A 24,844-nucleotide genomic window follows, 5' to 3' on the forward strand; every position below is an offset into this window, starting at 1 on the left:
GTTAAAAATAATTTTTTTTAAAAATATTTTTTAGTAATTAAAATTCAATACATATAATTGATTAAATTGTGTTATTTTTGTTAAAATTAAATCTGATAAATTGATTTGGCAAAAAAATCAATGAACTAAATCTTAAATCGGTCTAAATTAATATTTTTTATAAAAAATAACTACAATACCTTTATTATAGAAAATGACAAAATACTCTTATATATATTAGTTTTGAGAACCATAAATCTAACTCTTTTCTTCTCTCTAAGTCGTCATGGAAATAAGATTTAGGATTTTATATATATATTATTTTCTATAAGAAAGGTATTATAGTATTTTTTATAAAAAATATTAATTTATATGAGTTTAAAATTTACTTCTTCTATTTTTTAGTCAAATCGGTTTGTTCGATCTAATTATGACAGAAATAATACGGTTTAATCGTTTATATATATTAAATTTTTATTATTATTTTTTTATAAAAAAATATTAATTTATATGGGTTTAAAATTTAGTTCTTCAATTTTTTGGTCAAATCGATTTCTTCGATCTAATTATGACAGAAATAATACGGTTTAATCGATTATATATATTAAATTTTAATTATTAAAAAATATCTTTAAAAAATACTTTTTAGACGTCTTTATTTAAGTGACTCTCTTAAACAATATAAAAACTTCTTGATCATAAGAAATTTATCTATTTTTTCCTTTAATCATTATTACCTATGTTTCAAGATATTTATTATATTACTTAGTAGAACAAAATTTTGTTATTGATGTGGTATTGAGTTTAGCATCGATATATAATATATATATTTTATTTCGGACAATTTACTTAAATAAATAGAATAGCAGAATCATTTACCTAATTGTGCAAAACTGGTTGTTGTTACGTGTATGTGCAAAAAGCCATTCCTATGTAATCCGTGGCAACCCACCACGGTTTCAAAACATGCATAAACCGTGGCAGGTCCCAACGGTTTATGGGCAAAAATTATAGAGTGTAAACCGTGATATGTCACCACGGTTTACGAAGGAAAGATGGCATGCATAAACCGTGGAGAGTCACCACGGTTTATGAGGAAAGTTGATTGCACATTAACCCTTGTGGGTTACCACGGTTTATGTAGGGTAAATAATGGCTAGAAAACCTTGTAGGTTCCCACGGTTTACTATGACGGGAAGTCTATATATATGTGGGTGATTCAAGCTCCATAAGAGATCATTCTCACAATGGCTAGTGAGGAAGAGAGTTTTCTTGCCCTAGTGCATTGCTCTGGAAAAATAAAAAAAAAGCAAAAGCCAAGGTGTGAAGTTTACCGACAGAGAACCACTAAGTATTTTTATCAGTTCGTCGATGAGTTTGTCAGATTTGAAGAACAGCATCTTGGAGAAGCTTGGCGTGTTGGGTAGCAAGTGGGTGAAGAAACTATTCTACAAGATTCCCATGGCGGTTGTCTCGACCGGTGTTCAGTATGAAACCTTTGCGGTTAAGGCTGATGAAGATATTAGGGTTCTGTTCTACTGTGTAAGGAGTTTTTCGGAGATCAGAATCCATGAGTTGTTCGCGAAGTTGGAGGTTGGTGTCGATAGTTCTGGGGCATCCGCTCTAGTTCCTTGCCCAGCTGCCGCGGGTGGTACATCTAGTTCGATGCCTGCGGTCAGACCGTATCTTCCGCCGATTCAATCACCTTCATTTGCGGCTGATTTAGACCGAACGGAGGTTGTTGGTTCTGTACCTTTGGAGAATGCAGCAGTCATTGAGCCTCCTGGTGGACGAAATTGTGATTTCTATCTTTTGATCTTTAGTATGTACACAACTCCGTTCAACTAACCAGCAAGTGCACTGGGTCGTCCAAGTAATACCTTACGTGAGTAAGGGTCGATCCCACGGAGATTATTGGCTTGAAGCAATCAATACTTATTTTATTTGTCTTAGTCAGGATGCCAATAAGGTTAATTGGATTTTACTTGTAAAAAGCCAAACTACTTAAAATTGTAAGTTGGAATAATAAAGAATACTAGCGTTACTTGTTGTGCAGTAATGGAGAATATGTTGGAGTTTTGGAGATGCTTTGTCCTTTGACTTCAACTCTTCCTTGAAATCCTCTTCTCACACGCAGATTCCTTCCATGGCAAGCTCTATGTAGGGTGTCACCGTTGTCAGTGGCTACTTCCCATCCTCTCAGTGAAAACGTTCCTATGCTCTGTCACAGCACGGCTAATCATCTGTCGGTTCTCAATCAGGTTGGAATAGAATCCATTGATTCTTTTGCGTCTGTCACTAACGCCCAGCCCTCGGGAGTTTGAAGCACGTCACAGTCATTCAATCCCAGAATCCTACTCGGAATACCACAGACAAGGTTTAGACTTTCCGGATTCTCATGAATGCCGCCATCAATCCGGCCTATACCACGAAGATTCTGTTGGGGAATCTAAGAGATATTCATTCAGTCTGATGTAGAACGGAGGTGGTTGTCAGGCACACGTTCATAGATTGAGGAAGGTGATGAGTGTCATGGATCATCACCTTCTTCACAATTAAGCGCGAATAAACATCTTAGACAAGAACAAGCGTGTTTGAATGGAAAACAAAGGAATTGTATTAAATCATCGAGACGCTGCAGAGCTCCTCACCCCCAACAATGGAGTTTAGAGACTCATGCCGTCACAAAGTATGTAATTCAGATCTGAAAATGTCATGAGGTACCGAATAATTCTCTAAAAGTTGTTTAAATAGTAAACTAGTAACCTAGGTTTACAGAATATGAGTAAACTAAGATAATTGGTGCAGAAATCCACTCCTGGGGCCCACTTGGTGTGTGCTGGGGCTGAGATTAAAGCTATCCACGAGTAGAGGCCTTTATTGGCGTTAAACTCCAGGTTATGACGTGTTTTGGGCGTTCAACTCCGGATCATGACGTTTTTCTGGCGTTTAACTCCAGACAGCAGCATGAACTTGGCGTTCAACGCCAAGTTACGTCGTCTATCCTTGCGCAAAGTATGAACTATTATATATTGCTGGAAAGCCCTGGATGTCTACTTTCCAACGCCGTTGAGAGCGCGCCAATTGGACTCCTGTAGCTCCAGAAAATCCATTTCGAATGCAGGGAGGTCAGGATCCAACAGCATCAGCAGTCCTTTTTCAGCCTAAGTCAGATTTTTGCTCAGCTCCCTCAATTTCAGCCAGAAAATACCTGAAATCACAGAAAAACACACAAACTCATAGTAAAGTCCAGAAATATGATTTTTGCCTAAAAACTAATATTATTTTACTAAAAACTAACTGAAACATGCTAAAATCTACATGAAATTACCCCCAAAAAGCGTATAAAATATCCGCTCATCACAACACCAAACTTAAACTGTTGCTTGTCCTCAAGCAACTAGATGAATAAAATAGGTTCTAACAGAAATTAAGAAGTAATAATATTTTAGAGTTTTAAATGAAGCTCAGATTCTTATTAGATGAGCGGGGCTTGTAGCTTTTTGTTTCTGAACAGTTTTGGCATCTCCCTGTATCTTCTAAATTTCAGAATGATTGGCATCCTTAGGAACTCAGAATTTAGATAGTATTATTGACTCTCCTAGTGTAGTATGTTGATTCTTGAACACAGTTATTTTATGAGTCTTGGCTGTGGCCCTAAGCACTTTGTTTTCCAGTATTACCACCGGATACAAAAATGCCACAGACACATAACTGGGTGAACCTTTTCAGATTGTGACTCAGCTTTGCTAGAGTCCCCAATTAGTGGTGTCCAGAGCTCTTAAGCACACTCCTTTGCTTCGGATCACGACTTTAACCACTCAGTCTCAAGCTTGTAACTTGAACCTGCATGCCACAAGCACATGGTTAGGGACAGCTTGGTTTAGCCGCTTAGGCCTGGATTTTAATTCCTTGGGCCCTCCTATCCATTGATGCTCAAAGCCTTGGATCCTTTTTACTCTTGCCTAGTACTCATGGCTTGTGAATATTGTGTAAAATTTTTTTTTTGAACTGCTTTTTCTTGCTTCAAGAATCAATTTCATGATTTTTCAGATCATCAATAATATTTTTCGTGTTCCTCATCCTTTCAGGAGCCAATATTCATCAAATTCAAAGTACATTTTATGCACTGTTCAAGCATTCATTCAGAGAACAAAAAGTATTGCCACCACATATAATTAATTATAGTCTTTATTACTAAGAACTCATAAATATAGATTACTTCTTTATCTAAAAAATTCTACTACTTTATTCATGCCTGATGATGATGAGAAAAATAAATTATAGCTTAATTGGAAATAAAATCAAAATAGACATACTAATTACTACTAAATATCTCCTAAGGTGAAATTAAAAAAAAAACGCTATCACTAAGTTAAAGCAGGAAAATTGGAACTCAGCAACCTTTTGTTTTGAGGAGGGGATGTTCCTCTAATCTCTGGGGTGTTGTTCAAGGATTAATTTTTGGCGCTTCAGCTCCCTCAGATCACGCCCTTGCTCCTCCTGTTCCTTGAGCAGTTTGCAGATCATGCTACTTTGATTATTCTGTTCTTCCTTTATTTGATCCATAGCTTCTTGCAATCTGGAAATAGAAGCCTCAAGATGTTCCCAATATTCGAATTGGGGCAGTTCTGGGAGGGCTTCTTGTGCTCTCCTCTTGGTTGAATCATCTTGTTGCTGTTGTCTGACCATTGATATTCCAGTAATGGGCTTTTCAATTAGGATATATTCAGTTATTCCCATCTTTACTCCAGCATCTTTGCAGAGCATAGAGATTAAGCTTGGATAGGCCAATCTGGCGTCCTTAGAGTTCCTGTTTGCTACTTTGTATAGCTCACATGAGATCAGCTGATGGACTTCTACCTCTTTTCCCAACATGATGCAGTGAATCATGACAGCTCTTTTGATGGTTACTTCAGAACGGTTGCTGGTGGGCAATATGGAACGCCCAATGAAATCCAGCCAGCCTCTGGCTACTGGTTTTAGATCCTCCCTTTTTAGTTGAACTGGGACGCCAGTCGTGCTGGTAGTCCACTTGGCTCCAGGGATGTATATATCCTCCAGAATCTTGTCCAACCCTTTATTGACCCTCATCATTCTCCTATTAAAGGAGTCTGGGTCATCTTTCAGTTGAGAAATCTTGAATATCTCCCTGATCTTGTCAGAATTAGTATGAATGATCTTTCCTCTGACTAAGGTCTGATGGTCAAAGAGAGCAGCTCCAATTAGTCTTTGCCTGTCTGTCTGCCATAGATTAGCATAGAACTCTTGAACCATGTTTCTTCCCACTTTTGTTTCAGGATTGGCCAGAATTTCCCAATGCCTGTTTCGGATTTGCTCTTGGATCTCCGGATATTCATCTTCTTTCAGATCAAATCTGACTTCCGGGATCACTGATCTGTGACTCATTATCTTGTAGTAATGGTCTGCATGTTCTTTAGTTAAGAACTTCCCTTGATTCCAAAGTGGCTTTGGAGTACTTTCTTTCTTGCCTTTTGGGTTGGGTTGTTTCCCTTTAGGAGCCATGATCAAGAGACACAATAGTTTTTGTGATCACGGGTAAAACACACCAAACTTAGAGCTTTGCTTGTCCTCAAGCAAAAAGAGAAGAAAGAAGAGGGATAGGAGGAGAGCAGTGTGGAATGGTGATGATGAGGAGGGCGCCGAACACAAGATATAGGGAGGGGGGGTGGGAAATTTTCGAAAAATAAGAAAGAGATAAGATAGAAGATATGATTTTTAAAAGATATGATCAGAAAAAGATATAAATTTAAAAAAAAGATATGAATAATAATTTAAAAGATAAAATTTTAAATTTACTTTTGAAAAAGATTTTAAAAGAAATAATTAAGTTTTGAAAACAAATTTGAAAAGATGATGGATTGAATTTGAAAGCCATTTGTTTTTTTGGGTTAAGATATATCTAAAACATTTGTAAAATTGGATTTTAGAAATTAGGATCAAAACTTTTGGAATTGAAAATAATAATTTGGAATATGTTTATGCAAGAAATCATGAATTGAAACATAAAAATTTTGAAAAAAAATATGAAGAAAAACGAAATTGTACCTCCTCCCACCATCCTGGCGTTAAACGCCCACATGGTGCATGGTTTGGGCGTTTAACGCCCACATGTTGCTTCTCCTGGGCGTTCAACGCCCATGTGATGCTTCTTTCTGGCGTTGAACGCCAGGAAGTCCTTCTTTACTGGGCGTTTTTCTAAACGCCCAGAATGCTAGCAGATTGGCGTTAAACGCCCAGAAGATGCTCCTTTCTGGCGTTTAACGCCCAGATAGCTACCCTTACTGGCGTTAAACGCCCAGTGGGTGCTTCTTTTGGGCGTTTAACGCCCACAGTATTTCTTACTGGCTTTTTCACGCCAGTGAGCTTCCAAATTTCCCTGTAACTCTGTGACTTCAACCAATTGCTAATTCACCTTTGAAGATACTTGGACTTAAACCTGTAAAGACAAGAAAATTTATTTAATTAGTAAATAAACTTTGTAAATGGCTGGGTTGCCTCCCAGCAAGCGCTTCTTTAATGTCCTTAGCTGGACTGTCACTGATCTTCAATGTAATCTCAGTCTTGAGCATTCTTGCTCGAGATTATCTTCAAGATAGTGTTTAACTCTTTGTCCATTGACAATGGACTTTTTGTTAGAGTCACTATCCTGAAGTTCTATGTATCCATATGGTGATACACTTGTGATTACATATGGACCTCTCCACCGGGATTTTAACTTCCCAGGGAATAATCTGAGCCTAGAGTTGAATAGCAGAACTTTCTGTCCTGGTTTAAAGACTCTGGATGACAATTTCTTATCATGCCATCTTTTTGCTTTTTCCTTGTAAATTTTCGCATTTTCAAAAGCATTGAGTCTAAATTCCTCTAGCTCATTTAACTGGAGCAATCGTTTTTCTCCAGCTAACTTGGCATCAAGGTTTAGGAATCTGGTTGCCCAGTAGGCCTTGTGTTCCAGTTCCACTGGCAAGTGACATGCCTTTCCATACACAAGCTGGTATGGAGAGGTCCCTATAGGGGTCTTAAATGCTGTTCTGTATGCCCACAGAGCATCATCCAAGCTTCTTGCCCAATCCTTTCTACGGTTAATTACAGTCCGTTCCAGGATTCTTTTAAGTTCTCTATTTGAGACTTCGGCCTGCCCATTAGTTTGTGGGTGATATGGAGTAGCCACCCTGTGGTTGACTCCATAACGTACTAGAGCAGAGTAGAGCTGTTTATTACAGAAATGAGTGCCCCCATCACTGATTAACACTCTAGGGATACCAAATCTGCTGAAGATATGTTTCTGGAGGAATTTTAACACTGTTTTAGTGTCATTAGTGGGTGTTGCAATAGCCTCCACCCATTTGGATACATAATCCACTGCCACCAGAATATAGGTGTTTGAGTATGATGGTGGGAAAGGTCCCATGAAGTCAATGCCCCATACATCAAACAACTCAATCTCCAAGATTCCTTGTTGAGGCATGGCATAACTGTGAGGCAGGTTACCTGATCTTTGGCAACTATCACAGTTAAGCACAAATGCTCGGGAGTCTTTATAGAGAGTAGGCCAGTAGAAGCCACTTTGGAGGACTCTTGTGGCTGTTCGTTCACTTCCAAAATGTCCTCCATACTGTGATCCATGGCAATGCCAAAGGATCTTCTGTGCTTCTTCTTTAGGCACACATCTACGGATTACTCCGTCTGCACATCTCTTAAAGAGATATGGTTCATCCCAAAGATAGTACTTTGCATCTGTGATTAATTTCTTTGATTGCACCTTACTTTACTCTTTGGGTATGAATCTTACTGCCTTGTAGTTTGCAATGTCTGCAAACCATGGCACTTCCTGGACGGCCAGCAGTTGCTCATCCGGAAAGGTTTCAGAAATGTCAGTGAGAGGGAGGGACGCCCCTTCCACTGGTTCTATTCGGGACAGATGATCTGCTACTTGATTTTCTGTCCCTTTTCTGTCTCTTATTTCTATATCAAACTCTTGCAGAAGCAACACCCATCTGATGAGTCTGGGTTTCGAATCCTGCTTTGTGAGTAGATATTTAAGAGCAGCATGATCAGTGTACACAATCACTTTTGATCCTACTAAATAGGATCTAAATTTGTCAATGGCGTAAACCACTGCAAGTAGCTCTTTTTCTGTGGTTGTGTAATTTTTCTGTGCATCATTTAGAACACGGCTGGCATAGTAAATGACGTGCAGAAGCTTGTCATGCCTTTGTCCCAACACTGCACCAATGGCATGGTCACTGGCATCACACATCAGTTCAAATGGTAATGTCCAGTCTGGTGCAGAGATTATAGGTGCTGTAACCAATTTAGCTTTCAGGGTCTCAAATGCCTGCAGACACTCTTCATCAAAGATAAATGGCGTGTCTGCAGCTAGCAGGTTGCTCAGAGGTTTGGCGATTTTTGAAAAATCCTTTATAAACCTCCTATAGAACCCTGCATGTCCCAGAAAGCTTCTGATTGCCTTAACATTAGCAGGTGGTGGTAATTTTTCAATTACTTCTACCTTAGCTTGGTCCACCTCTATCCCCTTGTTCGAAATTTTGTGCCCAAGGACAATTCCTTCAGTCACCATAAAGTGACATTTTTCCCAGTTTAAAACCAGATTAGTCTCTTGGCATCTTTTCAGAACAAGTGCTAAATGGTTTAGGCAGGAGCTGAATGAGTCTCCAAATACTGAAAAGTCATCCATGAAGACTTCCAGGAATTTTTCCACCATATCAGAGAAAATTGAGAGCATGCACCTCTGAAAGGTTGCAGGTGCATTGCACAGGCCAAATGGCATCCTTCTGTATGCAAATACTCCAGATGGGCATGTGAATGCCGTTTTCTCTTGATCCTGGGGATCTACTGCAATTTGATTATAACCTGAATATCCATCCAGGAAGCAATAGTGTTCATGACCTGCTAGTCTTTCTAGCATCTGGTCTATGAATGGTAAAGGAAAATGATCCTTTCTGGTGGCTGTATTGAGCCTTCTGTAATCAATGCACATACGCCACCCTGTAACTATTCTTGTAGGAACCAGTTCATTTTTTTCATTATGAACCACTGTCATGCCTCCTTTCTTTGGGACAACTTGGACAGGGCTCACCCAGGGGCTGTCAGAAATAGGATAAATAATCCCAGCCTCTAGTAATTTAGTGACCTCCTTCTGCACCACTTCCTTCATGGCTGGGTTCAGCCGCCTCTGTGGTTGGACCACAGGCTTGGCGTCACCTTCCAATAGGATCTTATGCATGCATCTGGCTGGGCTAATGCCCTTAAGATCACTGATGGACCACCCAAGAGCTGTCTTGTGTGTCCTTAGCACTTGAATTAGTGCTTCCTCTTCCTGTGGCTCTAAAGTAGAGCTTATAATTACAGGAAAGGTATCACCTTCACCCAGAAATGCATATTTTAGGGATGGTGGTAATGGTTTGAGTTCGGGTTTTGGAGGTTTCTCCTCTTCTTGGGGGATTTTCAGAGGTTCTATTATCTTCTCTGACCACTTCAAATCAGGCTGAACATCTTTAAAGATGTCCTCTAGCTCTGATTCCAAACTCTCAGCCATATTGACCTCTCTTACCAGAGAATCAATAATATCAACACTCATGCAGTCATTTTGGGTGTCTGGATGTTGCATTGCTTTGACAACATTCAACTTGAACTCCTCCTCATTGACTCTCAAGGTCACTTCCCCTTTTTGGACATCAATGAGGGTTCGGCCAGTTGCTAGAAAAGGTCTTCCTAGAATGAGAGTTGCACTCTTGTGCTCCTCCATTTCCAGCACCACAAAGTCAGTAGGAAAGGCAAATGGCCCAACCTTGACAATCATGTCCTCAATCACGCCTGATGGGTATTTAATGGAACCATCAGCAAGTTGAAGACATATCCTGGTTGGTTTGATTTCTTCAGTTAAACCAAGCTTCCTGATAGTAGATGCAGGTATTAGGTTGATACTTGCCCCAAGATCACATAAAGCTTGCTTGGTACAATTACCCTCTAATGTGCATGGTATCATAAAGCTCCCAGGATCTTTAAGCTTCTCAGGTAAGCTTTTCAGAATGACTGCACTGCATTCTTCAGTGAGGTAGACTTTTTCAGTTTCCCTCCAATCCTTCTTATGACTTAAGATTTCTTTCATGAACTTAGCATAAGAGGGTATTTGCTCAAGTGCTTCTGCAAACGGAATCTTTATTTCAAGAGTCCTGAGATAGTTTGTAAAGCGAGCAAATTGCTTATCCTGTTCCGCTTGGCGGAGTTTTTGAGGATAAGGCATTTTGGCTTTGTATTCCTCAACCTTAGTTGCTGCAGGTTTATCACATACAGGAGTGGGTTGGGAAGCCTTTTTAGAAAGGTCAGCACTTGTATGTGACTGATTCCCCACTGGCATTTGAATGCCAGTGGTGGGAGCTGGAGTGGTGTTAGACGCCACTTCCTTGTTTGTTACTGGCGTTTGAACGCCAGAACCATGCTCCCTTTGGGCGTTCAACGCCGGATTCATGCTTGTTTCTGGCGTTGAACGCCAAGAATGAGCATGGTCTGGGCGTTCAGCGCCAGCTTTGTTCCTCTCTGGGCTCTGCTTGTCCTCAGAGGGATTTTGAGTATCCTCTTGTTCATTTCTTGGTTTCCTGCTGCTTTGAAGTGAGGTATTTAATGTTTTCCCACTTCTTAATTGAACTGCTTGGCATTCTTCTGTTATTTGTTTTGACAGTTGCTTTTCTGTCTGCTTTAATTGCACTTCCATGTTCCTGTTAGCCATTCTTGTTTCCTGTAATATTTCCTTGAATTCGGCTAGTTGCTGAGTTAGAAAATCTAATTGCTGATTGAATTCATTAGCCTGATCCACTGGACTGAGTTCTGCAGTTACTATTTTAGCTTCTTCTTTCATAGAGGATTCACTGCTTAGGTACAGATGCTGATTTCTGGCAACTGTATCAATAAGCTCTTGAGCTTCTTCAATTGTTTTTCTCATATGTATAGATCCACCAGCTGAGTGGTCTAGAGAAATCTGAGCTTTTTCTGTAAGCCCATAGTAGAAGATGTCTAATTGCACCCATTCTGAAAACATTTCAGAGGGGCATTTTCTTAGCATCTCTCTGTATCTCTCCCAAGCATCATAAAGGGATTCATTATCTCCTTGTTTGAAGCCTTAGATGTTTAGCCTTAGCTGTGTCATCCGCTTGGGAGGGAAATAGTGATTCAGGAATTTTTCTGACAGCTGTTTCCATGTTTTTATGCTGTTCTTAGGCTGGTTATTTAACCACCTCTTAGCTTGATCTTTTACAGCAAATGGAAACAGTAGTAGTCTGTAAACATCCTGATCTACTTCCTTATCATGTACTGTATCAGCAATTTGCAGAAATTGTGCCAGAAACTCTGTAGGTTCTTCATGTGGAAGACCAGAATACTGGCAGTTTTGCTGCACCATGATAATGAGCTGAGGATTCAGCTCAAAGCTACTAACTCCAATGGAGGGTATACAGATACTACTCCCATATGAAGCAGTAGTGGGGTTGGCATATGACCCCAGAGTCCTCTTGGACTGTTCATTCATACTTACTTCCATAATGGAATACAAGCTGAGAATTTATATGTTGAGAATTATTTATTTTATAATAGCGGAATAAAAAAAATGGAATATATAAAAAAAATATTTTGAAAATATTTTGTGAAAATTTTTTTCGAAAAATTTGAAATTGAAAATTGAAGTTTATATTAAAAATTTCGAAAAAGTAGTTTTAAAAAATAGTTGGAAAATAAAATTTTTTTGAATTTTGAATTTTATGATGAAAGAGAAAAACACACAAAAGACACAAGACTTAAAATTTTTAGATCTAATGCTCCTTATTTTTGAAAATTTTTGGAGGGAAAACACCAAGGAACACCAAACTTAAAAATTTTAAGATCAAAACACAATAAAAACTCAAGAACACTTTGAAGATTCACAAGAACACCAAGAACAAAAGAAAGAACACCAAACTTAAAACTTTTAGAAAACCAAAATAAATTTTCGAAAATCATAAAAAGATTAACAATAAAACACCAAACTTAGAGTTTGGCACAGGATTAAATCAAGAAAAATTATTTTTGAAAAAGATTTTCAAAAGTATTGGTGCTCCCTTATCAAGAATATGACCCTTCTATTCTAGCCAAATGGGCAGCAAATATAACAATTGTTTTGAAAAAGCACAAGAAACACAAGAAAAGACTCAGAACAAGAAAAATAGACAAGAACAACTTGAAGATTAAGGAAAAATAAAGGACACTCACACGAAAAATTCAAAGAAAAATATAAAAGATGCAATTAACACCAAACTTAGAACAAGACACTAAACTCACGAAAATTTAACAATTAATTAGGAAAAATAATATTTTTGAAAAGAAATTTTTGAAAAGAAACTATCCTATCAAAATTTAATGACTATGTAACAACAAAAATAAATTATTCCTAATCTAAGAAATAAAATAAGCCTTCAATTGTTCAAACTCAATAATCCCCGGCAACGGCGCCAAAAACTTGGTGGACGAAATTGTGATTTCTATCTTTTGATCTTTAGTATGTACACAACTCCGTTCAACTAACCAGCAAGTGCACTGGGTCGTCCAAGTAATACCTTACGTGAGTAAGGGTCGATCCCACGGAGATTATTGGCTTGAAGCAATCAATACTTATTTTATTTGTCTTAGTCAGGATGCCAATAAGGTTAATTGGATTTTACTTGTAAAAAGCCAAACTACTTAAAATTGTAAGTTAGAATAATAAAGAATACTAGCGTTACTTGTTGTGCAGTAATGGAGAATATGTTGGAGTTTTGGAGATGCTTTGTCCTTTGACTTCAACTCTTCCTTGAAATCCTCTTCTCACACGCAGATTCCTTCCATGGCAAGCTCTATGTAGGGTGTCACCGTTGTCAGTGGCTACTTCCCATCCTCTCAGTGAAAACGTTCCTATGCTCTGTCACAGCACGGCTAATCATCTGTCGGTTCTCAATCAGGTTGGAATAGAATCCATTGATTCTTTTGCGTCTGTCACTAACGCCCAGCCCTCAGGAGTTTGAAGCACGTCACAGTCATTCAATCCCAGAATCCTACTCGGAATACCACAGACAAGGTTTAGACTTTCCGGATTCTCATGAATGCCGCCATTAATCCGGCCTATACCACGAAGATTCTGTTGGGGAATCTAAGAGATATTCATTCAGTCTGATGTAGAACAGAGGTGGTTGTCAGGCACACGTTCATAGATTGAGGAAGGTGATGAGTGTCACGGATCATCACCGTCTTCACAATTAAGCGCGAATAAACATCTTAGACAAGAACAAGCGTGTTTGAATGGAAAACAAAGGAATTGTATTAAATCATCGAGACGCTGCAGAGCTCCTCACCCCCAACAATGGAGTTTAGAGACTCATGCCGTCACAAAGTATGTAATTCAGATCTGAAAATGTCATGAGGTACCGAATAATTCTCTAAAAGTTGTTTAAATAGTAAACTAGTAACCTAGGTTTACAGAATATGAGTAAACTAAGATAATTGGTGCAGAAATCCACTCCTGGGGCCCACTTGGTGTGTGCTGGGGCTGAGATTAAAGCTATCCACGAGTAGAGGCCTTTATTGGCGTTAAACTCCAGGTTATGACGTGTTTTGGGCGTTCAACTCCGGATCATGACGTTTTTCTGGCGTTTAACTCCAGACAGCAGCATGAACTTGGCGTTCAACGCCAAGTTACGTCATCTATCCTTGCGCAAAGTATGGACTTTTATATATTGCTGGAAAGCCCTGGATGTCTACTTTCCAACGCCGTTGAGACCGCGCCAATTGGACTCCTGTAGCTCCAGAAAATCCATTTCGAATGCAGGGAGGTCAGGATCCAACAGCATCAGCAGTCCTTTTTCAGCCTAAGTCAGATTTTTGCTCAGCTCCCTCAATTTCAGCCAGAAAATACCTGAAATCATAGAAAAACACACAAACTCATAGTAAAGTCCAGAAATATGACTTTTGCCTAAAAACTAATATTATTTTACTAAAAACTAACTGAAACATGCTAAAATCTACATGAAATTACCCCCAAAAAGCGTATAAAATATCCGCTCATCACCTCCCCACGTTGTGGGCACCGGTGGTGGCCTCGTACCTTATATCGAAGACTTTGGTGGACCTGATCAAGTAGAGAATGCAATGCGTGACGATGAGTCTGACCAGGAGCCTGTTGATATCGATGGTGACAGCGACGATGACACAGGTGGCGATCCACATGCGCAGCATAGGCCTTCAAGTTCTGGTTCTCATCGGTACCCTCCACACTTCTCCACACTAAACTTGGAAGCTCTTGGTCAACAGGAAGACAACGGTAACAGAGTGGGGGGATCTTTTACAGAATTTTAGATTGGTTAATCATTCCAGAGTAAAGATGAAGCTGTGCTGAGTGTAAAGGACTATAGCATCCGGCGAGGTGTTGAGTACAGAGTCATCGAATCGGATCATTTGAAGTATCATGGAAAATGCAAGGAATTCGGCAAGGGTTGTAGTTGGTTGATTCGTGTAGCGCTTCGTGCACGAAAGGGGACTTGGGAGGTTAGGAGGTACAACGGGCCACACACATGCCTCGCAACTTCTATTTCAAGTGATCACCATCAGCTGGATTACCACGTTATATGTGCGAGGATTCTTCCTATGGTTAGGGCCGATGCTGCGGTTACGGTAAAGGTACTTCAACAAGCGACAGAAGCTGATTACGGTTTCAGGCCTAGTTACAGGAAGGTTTGGATGGCTAAGCAGAAGGCAGTGGCACAAATATACGGAGATTGGGAAGAGTCTTACGCGGAGTTGCCACGTTGGATGCTAGGGATCCAGGCGACAATGCCGGGAACAATCACGGTGCTGAAGACGTCTCCTGTTCGGATTGGTGGTGGGGTTGATGAGTCCACGGTGTACTTTCACCGGCTTTTCTGGACATTTCCACCCTGTATCGAGGCATTCCGGCATTGCAAGCCCCTCGTCAGTATTGATGGTACCTACTTGTATGGGAAGTATGGAGGGACGCTGCTGTTGGCGATAGCTCAGGACGGAAACTCGAACATCCTCCCGATAGCATTTGCCCTTGTGGAAGGCGAAAATGCAAAGTCGTGGTCATTCTTCTTGTCCAATCTCCGAGAGCATGTGACTCCTCAGGAGGGTATCCTTGTTATCTCTGACAGGCATAATGAGATCAAGGCAGCGCTTGAGGCACCTGAGACTGGATGCCTGCCTCTTCGGGCTTTCCGGGCCTACTGTATAAGGCATGTGGCTGCGAATTTCGCCCTAACGTTCAAAGGTAAGGACTCAAGGAGGATGCTGGTGAATGCTGCCTACGCAAAGACTGAGGCAGAGTTTTACTACTGGTTCGACATCATGCGGACTGAGAATCCAGCAATGTATGACTGGGCCAACCGTATGAAGTATGACAAATGGACCCAACATGAGGATGCTGGTCGACGGTTCGGGCACATGACCACAAACATCAGTGAATGTGTGAACTCCGTGCTAAAGGGAACTCGTAACCTGCCGGTCACATCGTTGGTTAAGTCAACCTACGGGAGGCTTGCTCAGCTATTTGTGGTACGGGGACAGACAGCAGAGGCACAACTCGGATCTGGCCATGAATTCTGTCAGGCATTGGTCAAGGCTATTGATCGGAACCTAAGAGACTCTAGGTGCTTCACTGTGACATTATACGACAGGCATCAGTTCGAGTACACCGTCGTTGAGACAACACCAACGGGGACCTTCTCGCTGGGTAGCTATAGAGTTTCCCTTAAAGATCACCGATGCGACTGTGGCCACTTCCAGGCGCTGCATTATCCTTAATGCCACGCCATTGCGTGTTGCGCCTACTCCCGGCTTAACTGGGCGTCATATGTTCACGAGGTGTATCGTATGAGTGAGGTGTTCAACGTTTACAACCAGGGGTTTCTCCCACCTATCCCTGAAGGACTATGGCCTCCATATGCTGGGCCAACCATCATTCCTGACCCTAATATGCGGCGTGCAAAGGAAGGTCGTCCAAAGGCAACCAGGATCCGTGGAAGTATGGATCAGTCTCAGGAGAATCAGCCGAAGCGTTGTGGGCTATGCCGTCAGCCTGGGCATACGCGGAGGAACTGTCACCAGCGAAGACAAAGTGGTGGAGGGGATGCGTAGATCTCATGTTGTGTAACATGCCGTCTATGCTGTTTCAGTTGTTTAATGGTCTATATAATCTTAGTAATGTATGGTTGGTTAAGTATGTGACTGTCAACATGTTTCTTTAACACAAAAATTTCAGATGAATAAACTCCTGTAATTTTACCTGTTTGATTAAACCACTTTGGACATCTTTCATATTGTGCATTATAATATAAACCGTAGAGGAACATATCAAATAATCTGAAACCGGTTAAACTACTTGGTCAAAAGATAAATAATATTTAACATAAGTCTGAAAGCCATAAATACTAAGTAGCATGCTCAATACATAAACTAACAAAGTCCCTACCGGACAGGAACATATAACATAACTAATCAGAATCCTCAATGGTGTCACTGTCATCATCGTCGAACTGGCCAAGCAGGTGACCTCCGGTGCCACACAAAGGAGGACGCCTCACCCGCCTAGGTCTGTGATCTGCCGCTGGTGCTGAGAGCTGTGCGGGAACCGCGCTGAAAGCAGAGGCAGGTGTCCCTCCTAACGCAAACCATGGGTCAGACGGAGATACTGCAGGCTCGTTGAGGTCAACTGCCAACTGAGCCTGAACATCGTCACTCCGTGGCTGCTGATCAACAAACTGGGCATGCTCCTCAGGCATCTGTGGCCTATAATGGGTATCATCATCATCCCTAAGCATGTCTGCTATGTCCCTGTAGAACTCGGACTCGGTAACAGGATCAGCAATGTCCATCCTGACAGCCGCGGTAGTAAACTCAGCAAAAGCATGTGGGCTCCCGTTCCCAAACAGCTGAGAGCTAGTACACACATCGAACATCGGCTGATCCATAGCTGATGCTGATCCAACTACCTCCTCACCGGGCACGTGATCAGTGCCGTCCCCCTGCTCAGATGGTCCTCTGTCAGGCGCACCTCGACGGTTAGGCCGCGCAGGTGGCCGTCTGCCTCTACGTCGAGGAACACGGTAGTCCACTGCATCCCCAGGCTCAGCTCCAGGAACATCCTGCTCCAAACGGTCGGCAAACTCCCTCCACTCGCGATCGGTGGTCCGGGTCCCTATACGGCGACGCCGATCGACTCGTCTGTTATCTGGTCTGTCATAAACGTGCACTCTAGGAGGTGCCTGGGACGACCCTCTGTGACGCGCCTCCTCAGTCAACACAATCGGCCTCGGATCCTGAAATGCTACATCTGGGGATAGGAACCTGTGCGCCACACGGCACCACCACTCCAGGTAATCTGCTGATGGACCGGGGTTGAGGACTCGATCGACCCATATGACTGACTGAAGCCTGTCCTCCCAAAGTTGGTGCCACTCCTGATAATATGTAGGAAACCACCGGTCCCCACCCCTACCATCCTTCGCATGTAGCCAATCTATGTTCAGAGCTCCCTCTGGGAGATGCTGAACACCGCCGAACTGGGGTAGAACCCTATCGACCTAGTGCCACTCGATCGCAGCAAAATATATCAGGCTAGTGACGGCCGTCCATAGCCGTCGGTGCTCGTCAGCTAGTATCTCCGGATGAATAACAGCAGCAACATCAACAGAAGAATAAGGCTCCCACACAAACTGCATAGAAACAGTAAGAGTTTGATGAGACAGTGACATTTAAGAAAAACTAGTACAAGTATCAGTAATAAATAAATGACTCACATCGTGGACACGCAGTCGATCCAGTGCAAGGCGTGCGAAAACTAATCTCTGTGCCCCTGCATCGTTCCTCGGCACAAACTCAGCCCACCTACAATTTTAATTGAAATGATGTCAAAACAAACCATAACACATGCTGTTTTTACAATTTATGAACGGAAAATACTAAACCATACCTGGAAGCAAGAGGAAACCCGAACCGGTCAAAACCAGTGGGCCTCAGAGTGGGAAACCTCCAGAAAATCCAAGACTGTAGTAGCTGTAGCGGCCCAGCCAAGTTAACGACGTTCCTGTTTGTACCACGACAAAGACACTTATATAACCAGGCCAGTGCAGCGGAGCCCCAGCTATATTTGCCCAAGTCGTCCAATGATGCCAAATAAGGCAACCAGCGAAGGTGTACCCTGTTTGCGTTCTTGTCCGCAAACAGCTGAGACGACAACAACATCAGGATATAAGCGCGTTCGTATACACGCACGGTCTCATCAGTAGCATCTGCAGGGAGAACCCGGAACCTCTCGTGGAACCATGTGTAGCACACTGTCATCTGCTTGACTTTACTCTATGGAGGTAACTCCCCGAACAACTCCCGGAACCACACCCATGCTGGTCTACCGTGTTCCATCAGATTCTCAAACTCAGTCAAGCACCCACTAATGGGCGCACCATCAATCGGCAAACCCAGCTGATACGCAACATCCTGTAAAGTAATGGTGCACTCACCAAACGGCATATGGAACGTGTGGGTCTCCGGACGCCACCGCTCAATAAATGCGCTAAGGAGAGACTCATCAACCCAGAACCACTGACTGTTTAGCCTAGCCAGATGATACAAGCCCGCAGTCTCCAGATACGGTATAATTCGGTCATGTAAGGGCATATTCTGCTGCCGCCTAACGGCGCTAATAACCCTACTAGGATGCAAAACGTGGGTAACAAGATCCCTTAACATACAACCATTACAAACAACACCAAACATAATTTTTGTAAAAATTATTAGACTCGTCACATTAAATTCATTGATTCTCTTATTGTGTAATAAACAGTGAAGCTACGAATACTATGCACTCATTATAACAATATAAATACAGAAAAAAAAATATTTTTCAATAAAATATTAACATTTATAATAAAATATTTTACAAAAATACTATTAACCAGACTAACAAGATAAATAAGCATAATAAAATATGCATTACTAACAATACCGATAATAATATTAACATTTACGTAGACAATATTAATAAACGCCTCACATTTTGATTGACAGTAACCATAACAATATCAATATTTATGTAAATAACATTAATCAGAATAACAATACAAATAAACATAATAAAATATTTTTACTAACAATATTCCTAATAATATCAATTGCTATATTAGTATGAATTTTAATAACAATAATAATAACAATAATAGTAACTAACCTCTTCGTCGATATATCCTGCCACGTGAGCGATGCCATTTAGTCGGTACAAGCGATCCTCATCCTGCATTGGCTCCACCATCCACTCCTCCTTCACACCTCCAAAGTTTTCCCAAATCCTCTCAACACAACAACAACTTCCTTTTTTTTGTGCTGTCTCAAATGATCCGTCCCTGCCTTCAGCGGATTACTTATATAGCTACACACACATAAACCGCGGTGGGTTACCAGGTTTTATGTGCAATCAACTTTCCTCATAAACCGTGGTGACTCTCCACGGTTTATGCATGCCATCTTTCCTTCGTAAACCGTGGTGACTTACCATGGTTTACACTCTATAATTTTTTCCCATAAACCGCTGGGACCTGCAACGGTTTATGAACATTTTGAAACCGTGGTAGGTTGCCACAGATTACATAGAAATCGCTTTTTGCACATGCACGTAATAACAAACACTTTTGCACATTTAGGTAAAGGAATCTCCCATTCTATTTAAATAAGTAAATTGCCCTTTTATTTCTTGATGACTGTTGATTAATTTCTCGCGCTATTGTTAAAATCTTGCATGTACGATATTTTGCATTACTAATTAATATATAGGGCAATTTACTTAAATAAATAGAATAGCAGAATCATTTACCTAATTGTGCAAAACTGGTTGTTGTTATGTGCATGTGCAAAAAGCCATTTCTATGTAATCCGTCTCAACCCACCACGGTTTCAAAACGTGCATAAACCGTGGCAGGTCCCAGCGGTTTATGGACAAAAATTATAGAGTGTAAACCGTGGTATGTCACCACGGTTTACGAAGGAAAGATGGCATGCATAAACCGTGGAGAGTCACCACAGTTTCTGAGGAAAGTTGATTGCACATAAACCCTTGTGGGTTACCACGGTTTATGTAGGGTAAATAATGGCTAGAAAACCTTGTAGGTTCCCACGGTTTACTATGACGGGAAGTCTATATATATGTGGGTGATTCAAGCTCCATAAGAGATCATTCTCACAATGGCTAGTGAGGAAGAGAGTTTTCTTGCCCTAGTGCATTGCTCTGGAAAAATAAAAAAAGCAAAAGCCAAGATGTGAAGTTTACCGACAGAGAACCACTAAGTATTTTTATCAGTTCGTCGATGAGTTTGTCAGATTTGAAGAACAGCATCTTGGAGAAGCTTGGCGTGTTGGGTAGCAAGTGGGTGAAGAAACTATTCTACAAGATTCCCATGGCAGTTGTCTCGACCGGTGTTCAGTATGAAACCTTTGCGGTTAAGGCTGATGAAGATATTAGGGTTCTGTTCTACTATGTAAGGAGTTTTCCGGAGATCAGAATCCATGAGTTGTTCGCGAAGTTGGAGGTTGGTGTCGATAGTTCTGGGGCATCCGCTCCAGTTCCTTGCCCAGCTGCCGCGGGTGGTGTATCTAGTTCGATGCCTGCGGTCAGACCGTATCTTCCGTCGGTTCAATCACCTTCGTTTGCGGCTGATTTAGACCGAACGGAGGTTGTTGGTTCTGTACCTTCGGAGAATACAGCAGTCATTGAGCCTCCCCACGTTTTGGGCACCGGTGGTGGCCTCGTACCTTATATCGAAGACTTTGGTGGACCTGATCAAGTAGAGAATGCAATGGGTGACGATGAGTCTGACCAGGAGCCTGTTGATATCGATGGTGACAGCGACGATGACACAGGTGGCGATCCACATGCGCAGCATCGGCCTTCAAGTTCTGGTTCTCATCAGTACCCTCCACACTTCTCCACACTAAACTTGGAAGCTCTTGGTCAACAGGAAGACAGTGGTAACAGAGTGGGGGGATCTTCTACAGAATTTTAGATTGGGTAATCATTCCATAGTAAAGATGAAGTTGTGCTGAGTGTAAAGGACTATAGCATCCGGCGAGGTGTTGAGTACAGAGTCATCGAATCGGATCATTTGAAGTATCATGGAAAATGCAAGAAATTCGGCAAGGGTTGTAGTTGGTTGATTCGTGTAGCGCTTCGTGCACGAAAGGGGACTTGGGAGGTTAGGAGGTACAACGGGCCACACACATGCCTCGCAACTTCTATTTCAAGTGATCACCGTCAGCTGGATTACCACGTTATATGTGCGAGGATTCTTCCTATGGTTAGGGCCGTTGCTGCGGTTACGGTAAAGGTACTTCAACAAGCGACAGAAGCTGATTACGGTTTCAGGCCTAGTTACAGGAAGGTTTGGATGGCTAAGCAGAAGGCAGTGGCACAAATATACGGAGATTGGAAAGAGTCTTACACGGAGTTGCCACGTTGGATGCTAGGGATCCAGGCGACAATGCCGGGAACAATCACGGTGCTGAAGACGTCTCCTGTTCGGATTGGTGGTAGGGTTGATGAGTCCACAGTGTACTTTCACCGGCTTTTCTGGACATTTCCACAATGTATCGAGGCATTCCGGCATTGCAAGCCCCTCGTCAGTATTGATGGTACCCACTTGTATGGGAAGTATGGAGGGACGTTGCTGTTGGCGATAGCTCAGGACGGGAACTCGAACATCCTCCCGATAGCATTTGCCCTTGTGGAGGGCGAAAATGCAGAGTCGTGGTCATTCTTCTTGTCCAATCTCCGAGAGCATGTGACTCCTCAGGAGGGTATCCTTGTTATCTCTGACAGGCATAATGGGATCAAGGCAGCGCTTGAGGCACCTGAGACTGGATGGCTGCCTCCTCGGGCTTTCCGGGCCTACTGTATAAGGCATGTGGCTGCGAATTTTGCCCTAACGTTCAAAGGTAAGGACTCAAGGAGGATGCTGGTGAATGCTGCCTACGCAAAGACTGAGGCAGAGTTTTACTACTGGTTTGACATCATGCGGACTGAGAATCCAACAATGTGTGACTGGACCAACCGTATGGAGTATGACAAATGGACCCAACATGAGGATGCTGGTCGACGGTTCGGGCACATGACCACAAACATCAGTGAATGTGTGAACTCCGTGCTAAAGGGAACTCGCAACCTGCTGGTCACATCGTTGGTTAAGTCAACCTACGAGAGGCTTGCTCAGCTATTTGTGGTACGGGGACAGACAGCAGAGGCACAACTCGGATCTGGCCATGAATTCTGTCAGGCATTGGTCAAGGCTATTGATCGGAACCTAAGAGACTATAGGTGCTTCACTGTGACATTATACAACAGGCATCAGTCCGAGTACAACGTCGCTGAGACAACACCAACGGGGACCTTCTCGCTGGGTAGCTATAGACTTTCCCTTAAAGATCACCGATGCGACTGTGGCCACTTCCAGGCGCTGCATTATCCTTGTTGCCACGCCATTGCGTGTTGCACCTACTCCCGGCTTAACTGGGCGTCATATGTTCACGAGGTGTATCGTATGAGTGAGGTGTTCAACGTTTACAACCAGGGGTTTCTCCCACCTATCCCTGAAGGACTATGGCCTCCATATGCTGGACCAACCATCATTCCTGACCCTAATATGCGGCGTGCAAAGGAAGGTCGTCCAAAGGCAACCAGGATCCGTGGAAGTATGGATCAGTCTCAGGTGAATCAGCCGAAGCGTTGTGGGCTATGCCGTCAGCCTGGGCATACGCGGAGGAACTGTCACCAGCGAAGACAAAGTGGTGGAGGGGATGCGTAGATCTCATGTCGTGTAACATGTCGTCTATGCTGTTTCAGTTGTTTCATGGTCTATATAATCTTAGTAATGTATGGTTGGTTAAGTATGTGACTGTCAACATGTTTCTTTAACACAAAAATTTCAGATGAATAATCTCCTGTAATTTTACCTGTTTGATTAAACCACTTTGGACATCTTTCATATTGTGCATTATAATATAAACCGTAGAGGAACATATCAAATAATCTGAAACCGGTTAAACTACTTGGTCAAAAGATAAATAATATTTAACATAAGTCTGAAAGCCATAAATACTAAGTAGCATGCTCAATACATAAACTAACAAAGTCCCTACCGGATAGGAACATATAACATAACTAATCAGAATCCTCAATGGTGTCACTGTCATCATCGTCGAACTGGCCAAGCAGGTGACCTCCGGTGCCACACAAAGGAGGACGCCTCACCCGTCTAGGTCTGTGATCTGCCGCTGGTGCTGAGGGCTGTGCGGGAACCGCGCTGAAAGTAGAGGCAGGTGTCCCTCCTAACGCAAACCATGGGTCAGACGGAGATACTGCAGGCTCATTGAGGTCAACTGCCAACTGAGCCTGAACATCGTCACTCCGTGGCTGCTGATCAGCAAACTGGGCATGCTCCTCAGGCATCTGTGGCCTATAATGGGTATCATCATCATCCCTAAGCATGTCTGCTATGTCCCTGTAGAACTCGGACTCAGTAACAGGATCAGCAATGTCCATCCTGACAGCCGCGGTAGTAAACTCAGCAAAAGCATGTGGGCTCACGTTCCCAAACAGCTGAGAGCTAGTACCCACGTCGAACGTCGGCTGATCCATAGCTGATGTTGATCCAACTACCTCCTTACCGGGCACGTGATCAGCGCCGTCCCCCTGCTCGGATGGTCCTCTGTCAGGCGCACCTCGACGGTTAGGCCGCACAGGTGGCTGTCTGCCTCTACGTCGAGGAACACGGTAGTCCACTGCATCCCCAGGCTCAGCTCCAGGAACATCCTGCTCCAAACGGTCGGCAAACTCCCTCCACTCGTGATCGGTGGTCCGGGACCCTATACGGCGACGCCGATCGACTCGTCTGTTATCTGGTATGTCATAAACGTGCACTCTAGGAGGTGCCTGGGATGACCCTCTGTGACGCGCCTCCTCAGTCAACACAATCGGCCTCGGATCCTGAAATGCTACATTTGGGGATAGGAACCTGTGCGCCACACGGCACCACCACTCCAGGTAATCTGCTGATGGACCGGGGTCGAGGACTCGATCGACCCATATGACTGACTGAAGCCTGTCCTCCCAAAGCTGGTGCCACTCCTGATAATATGTAGGAAACCACCGGTCCCCACCCCTACCATCCTTCGCATGTAGCCAATCTATGTTCAGAGCTCCCTGTGGGAGATGCTGAACACCGCCGAACTGGGGTAGAACCCTATCGACCTGGTGCCACTCGATCGCAACAAAATATATCAGGCTAGTGACGGCCGTCCATAGCCGTCGGTGCTCGTCAGCTAGTATCTCCGGATGAATAACAGCAGCAACATCAACAGAAGAATAAGGCTCCCACACAAACTGCATAGAAACAGTAAGAGTTTGATGAGACAGTGACATTTAAGAAAAACTAGTACAAGTATCAGTAATAAATAAATGACTCACATCGTGGACACGCAGTCGATTGATGAGCGGATAATTTATACGCTTTTTGGCATTGTTTTTAGTATCTTTTAGTTAGTTTTTAGTATATTTTTAGTAGTTTTTAGTTAATATTCACTTTTCTGGACTTTACTATGAGTTTGTGTGTTTTTCTGTGATTTCAGGTATTTTCTGACTGAAATTGAAGGTTCTGAGCAAAAATCTGATTCAGAGACTGAAAAGGACTGCAGATGCTGTTGGATTCTGACCTCCCTGCACTCGAAGTGGATTTTCTGGAGCTACAGAAGCCCAATTGGCGCGATTTCA

The 24,844-nt window shown here is 42.5% G+C and overlaps 2 protein-coding genes across 2 annotated transcripts; both read left to right on the forward strand.

Moving 5' to 3' along the window:
* Positions 1–1,350: 1,350 nt before the first annotated feature.
* LOC130975457 (uncharacterized) lies at positions 1,351–15,840 on the forward strand. Its single transcript, XM_057900254.1, has 3 exons — positions 1,351–1,777; positions 14,141–14,352; positions 14,398–15,840. Exons 1-3 carry the CDS (start codon positions 1,351–1,353, stop codon positions 15,838–15,840), a joined length of 2,082 nt encoding a protein of 693 aa, XP_057756237.1.
* A 4,550-nt stretch (positions 15,841–20,390) lies between these two features.
* On the forward strand, positions 20,391–22,880 carry LOC130975458 (uncharacterized). Its single transcript, XM_057900255.1, has 2 exons — positions 20,391–21,051; positions 21,112–22,880. Exons 1-2 carry the CDS (start codon positions 20,391–20,393, stop codon positions 22,878–22,880), a joined length of 2,430 nt encoding a protein of 809 aa, XP_057756238.1.
* The last annotated feature ends 1,964 nt before the right edge of the window (positions 22,881–24,844 follow it).

The sequence above is a fragment of the Arachis stenosperma genome, chromosome 4 (assembly GCF_014773155.1).
Source record: "Arachis stenosperma cultivar V10309 chromosome 4, arast.V10309.gnm1.PFL2, whole genome shotgun sequence".
Taxonomy (NCBI): domain Eukaryota; kingdom Viridiplantae; phylum Streptophyta; class Magnoliopsida; order Fabales; family Fabaceae; genus Arachis; species Arachis stenosperma.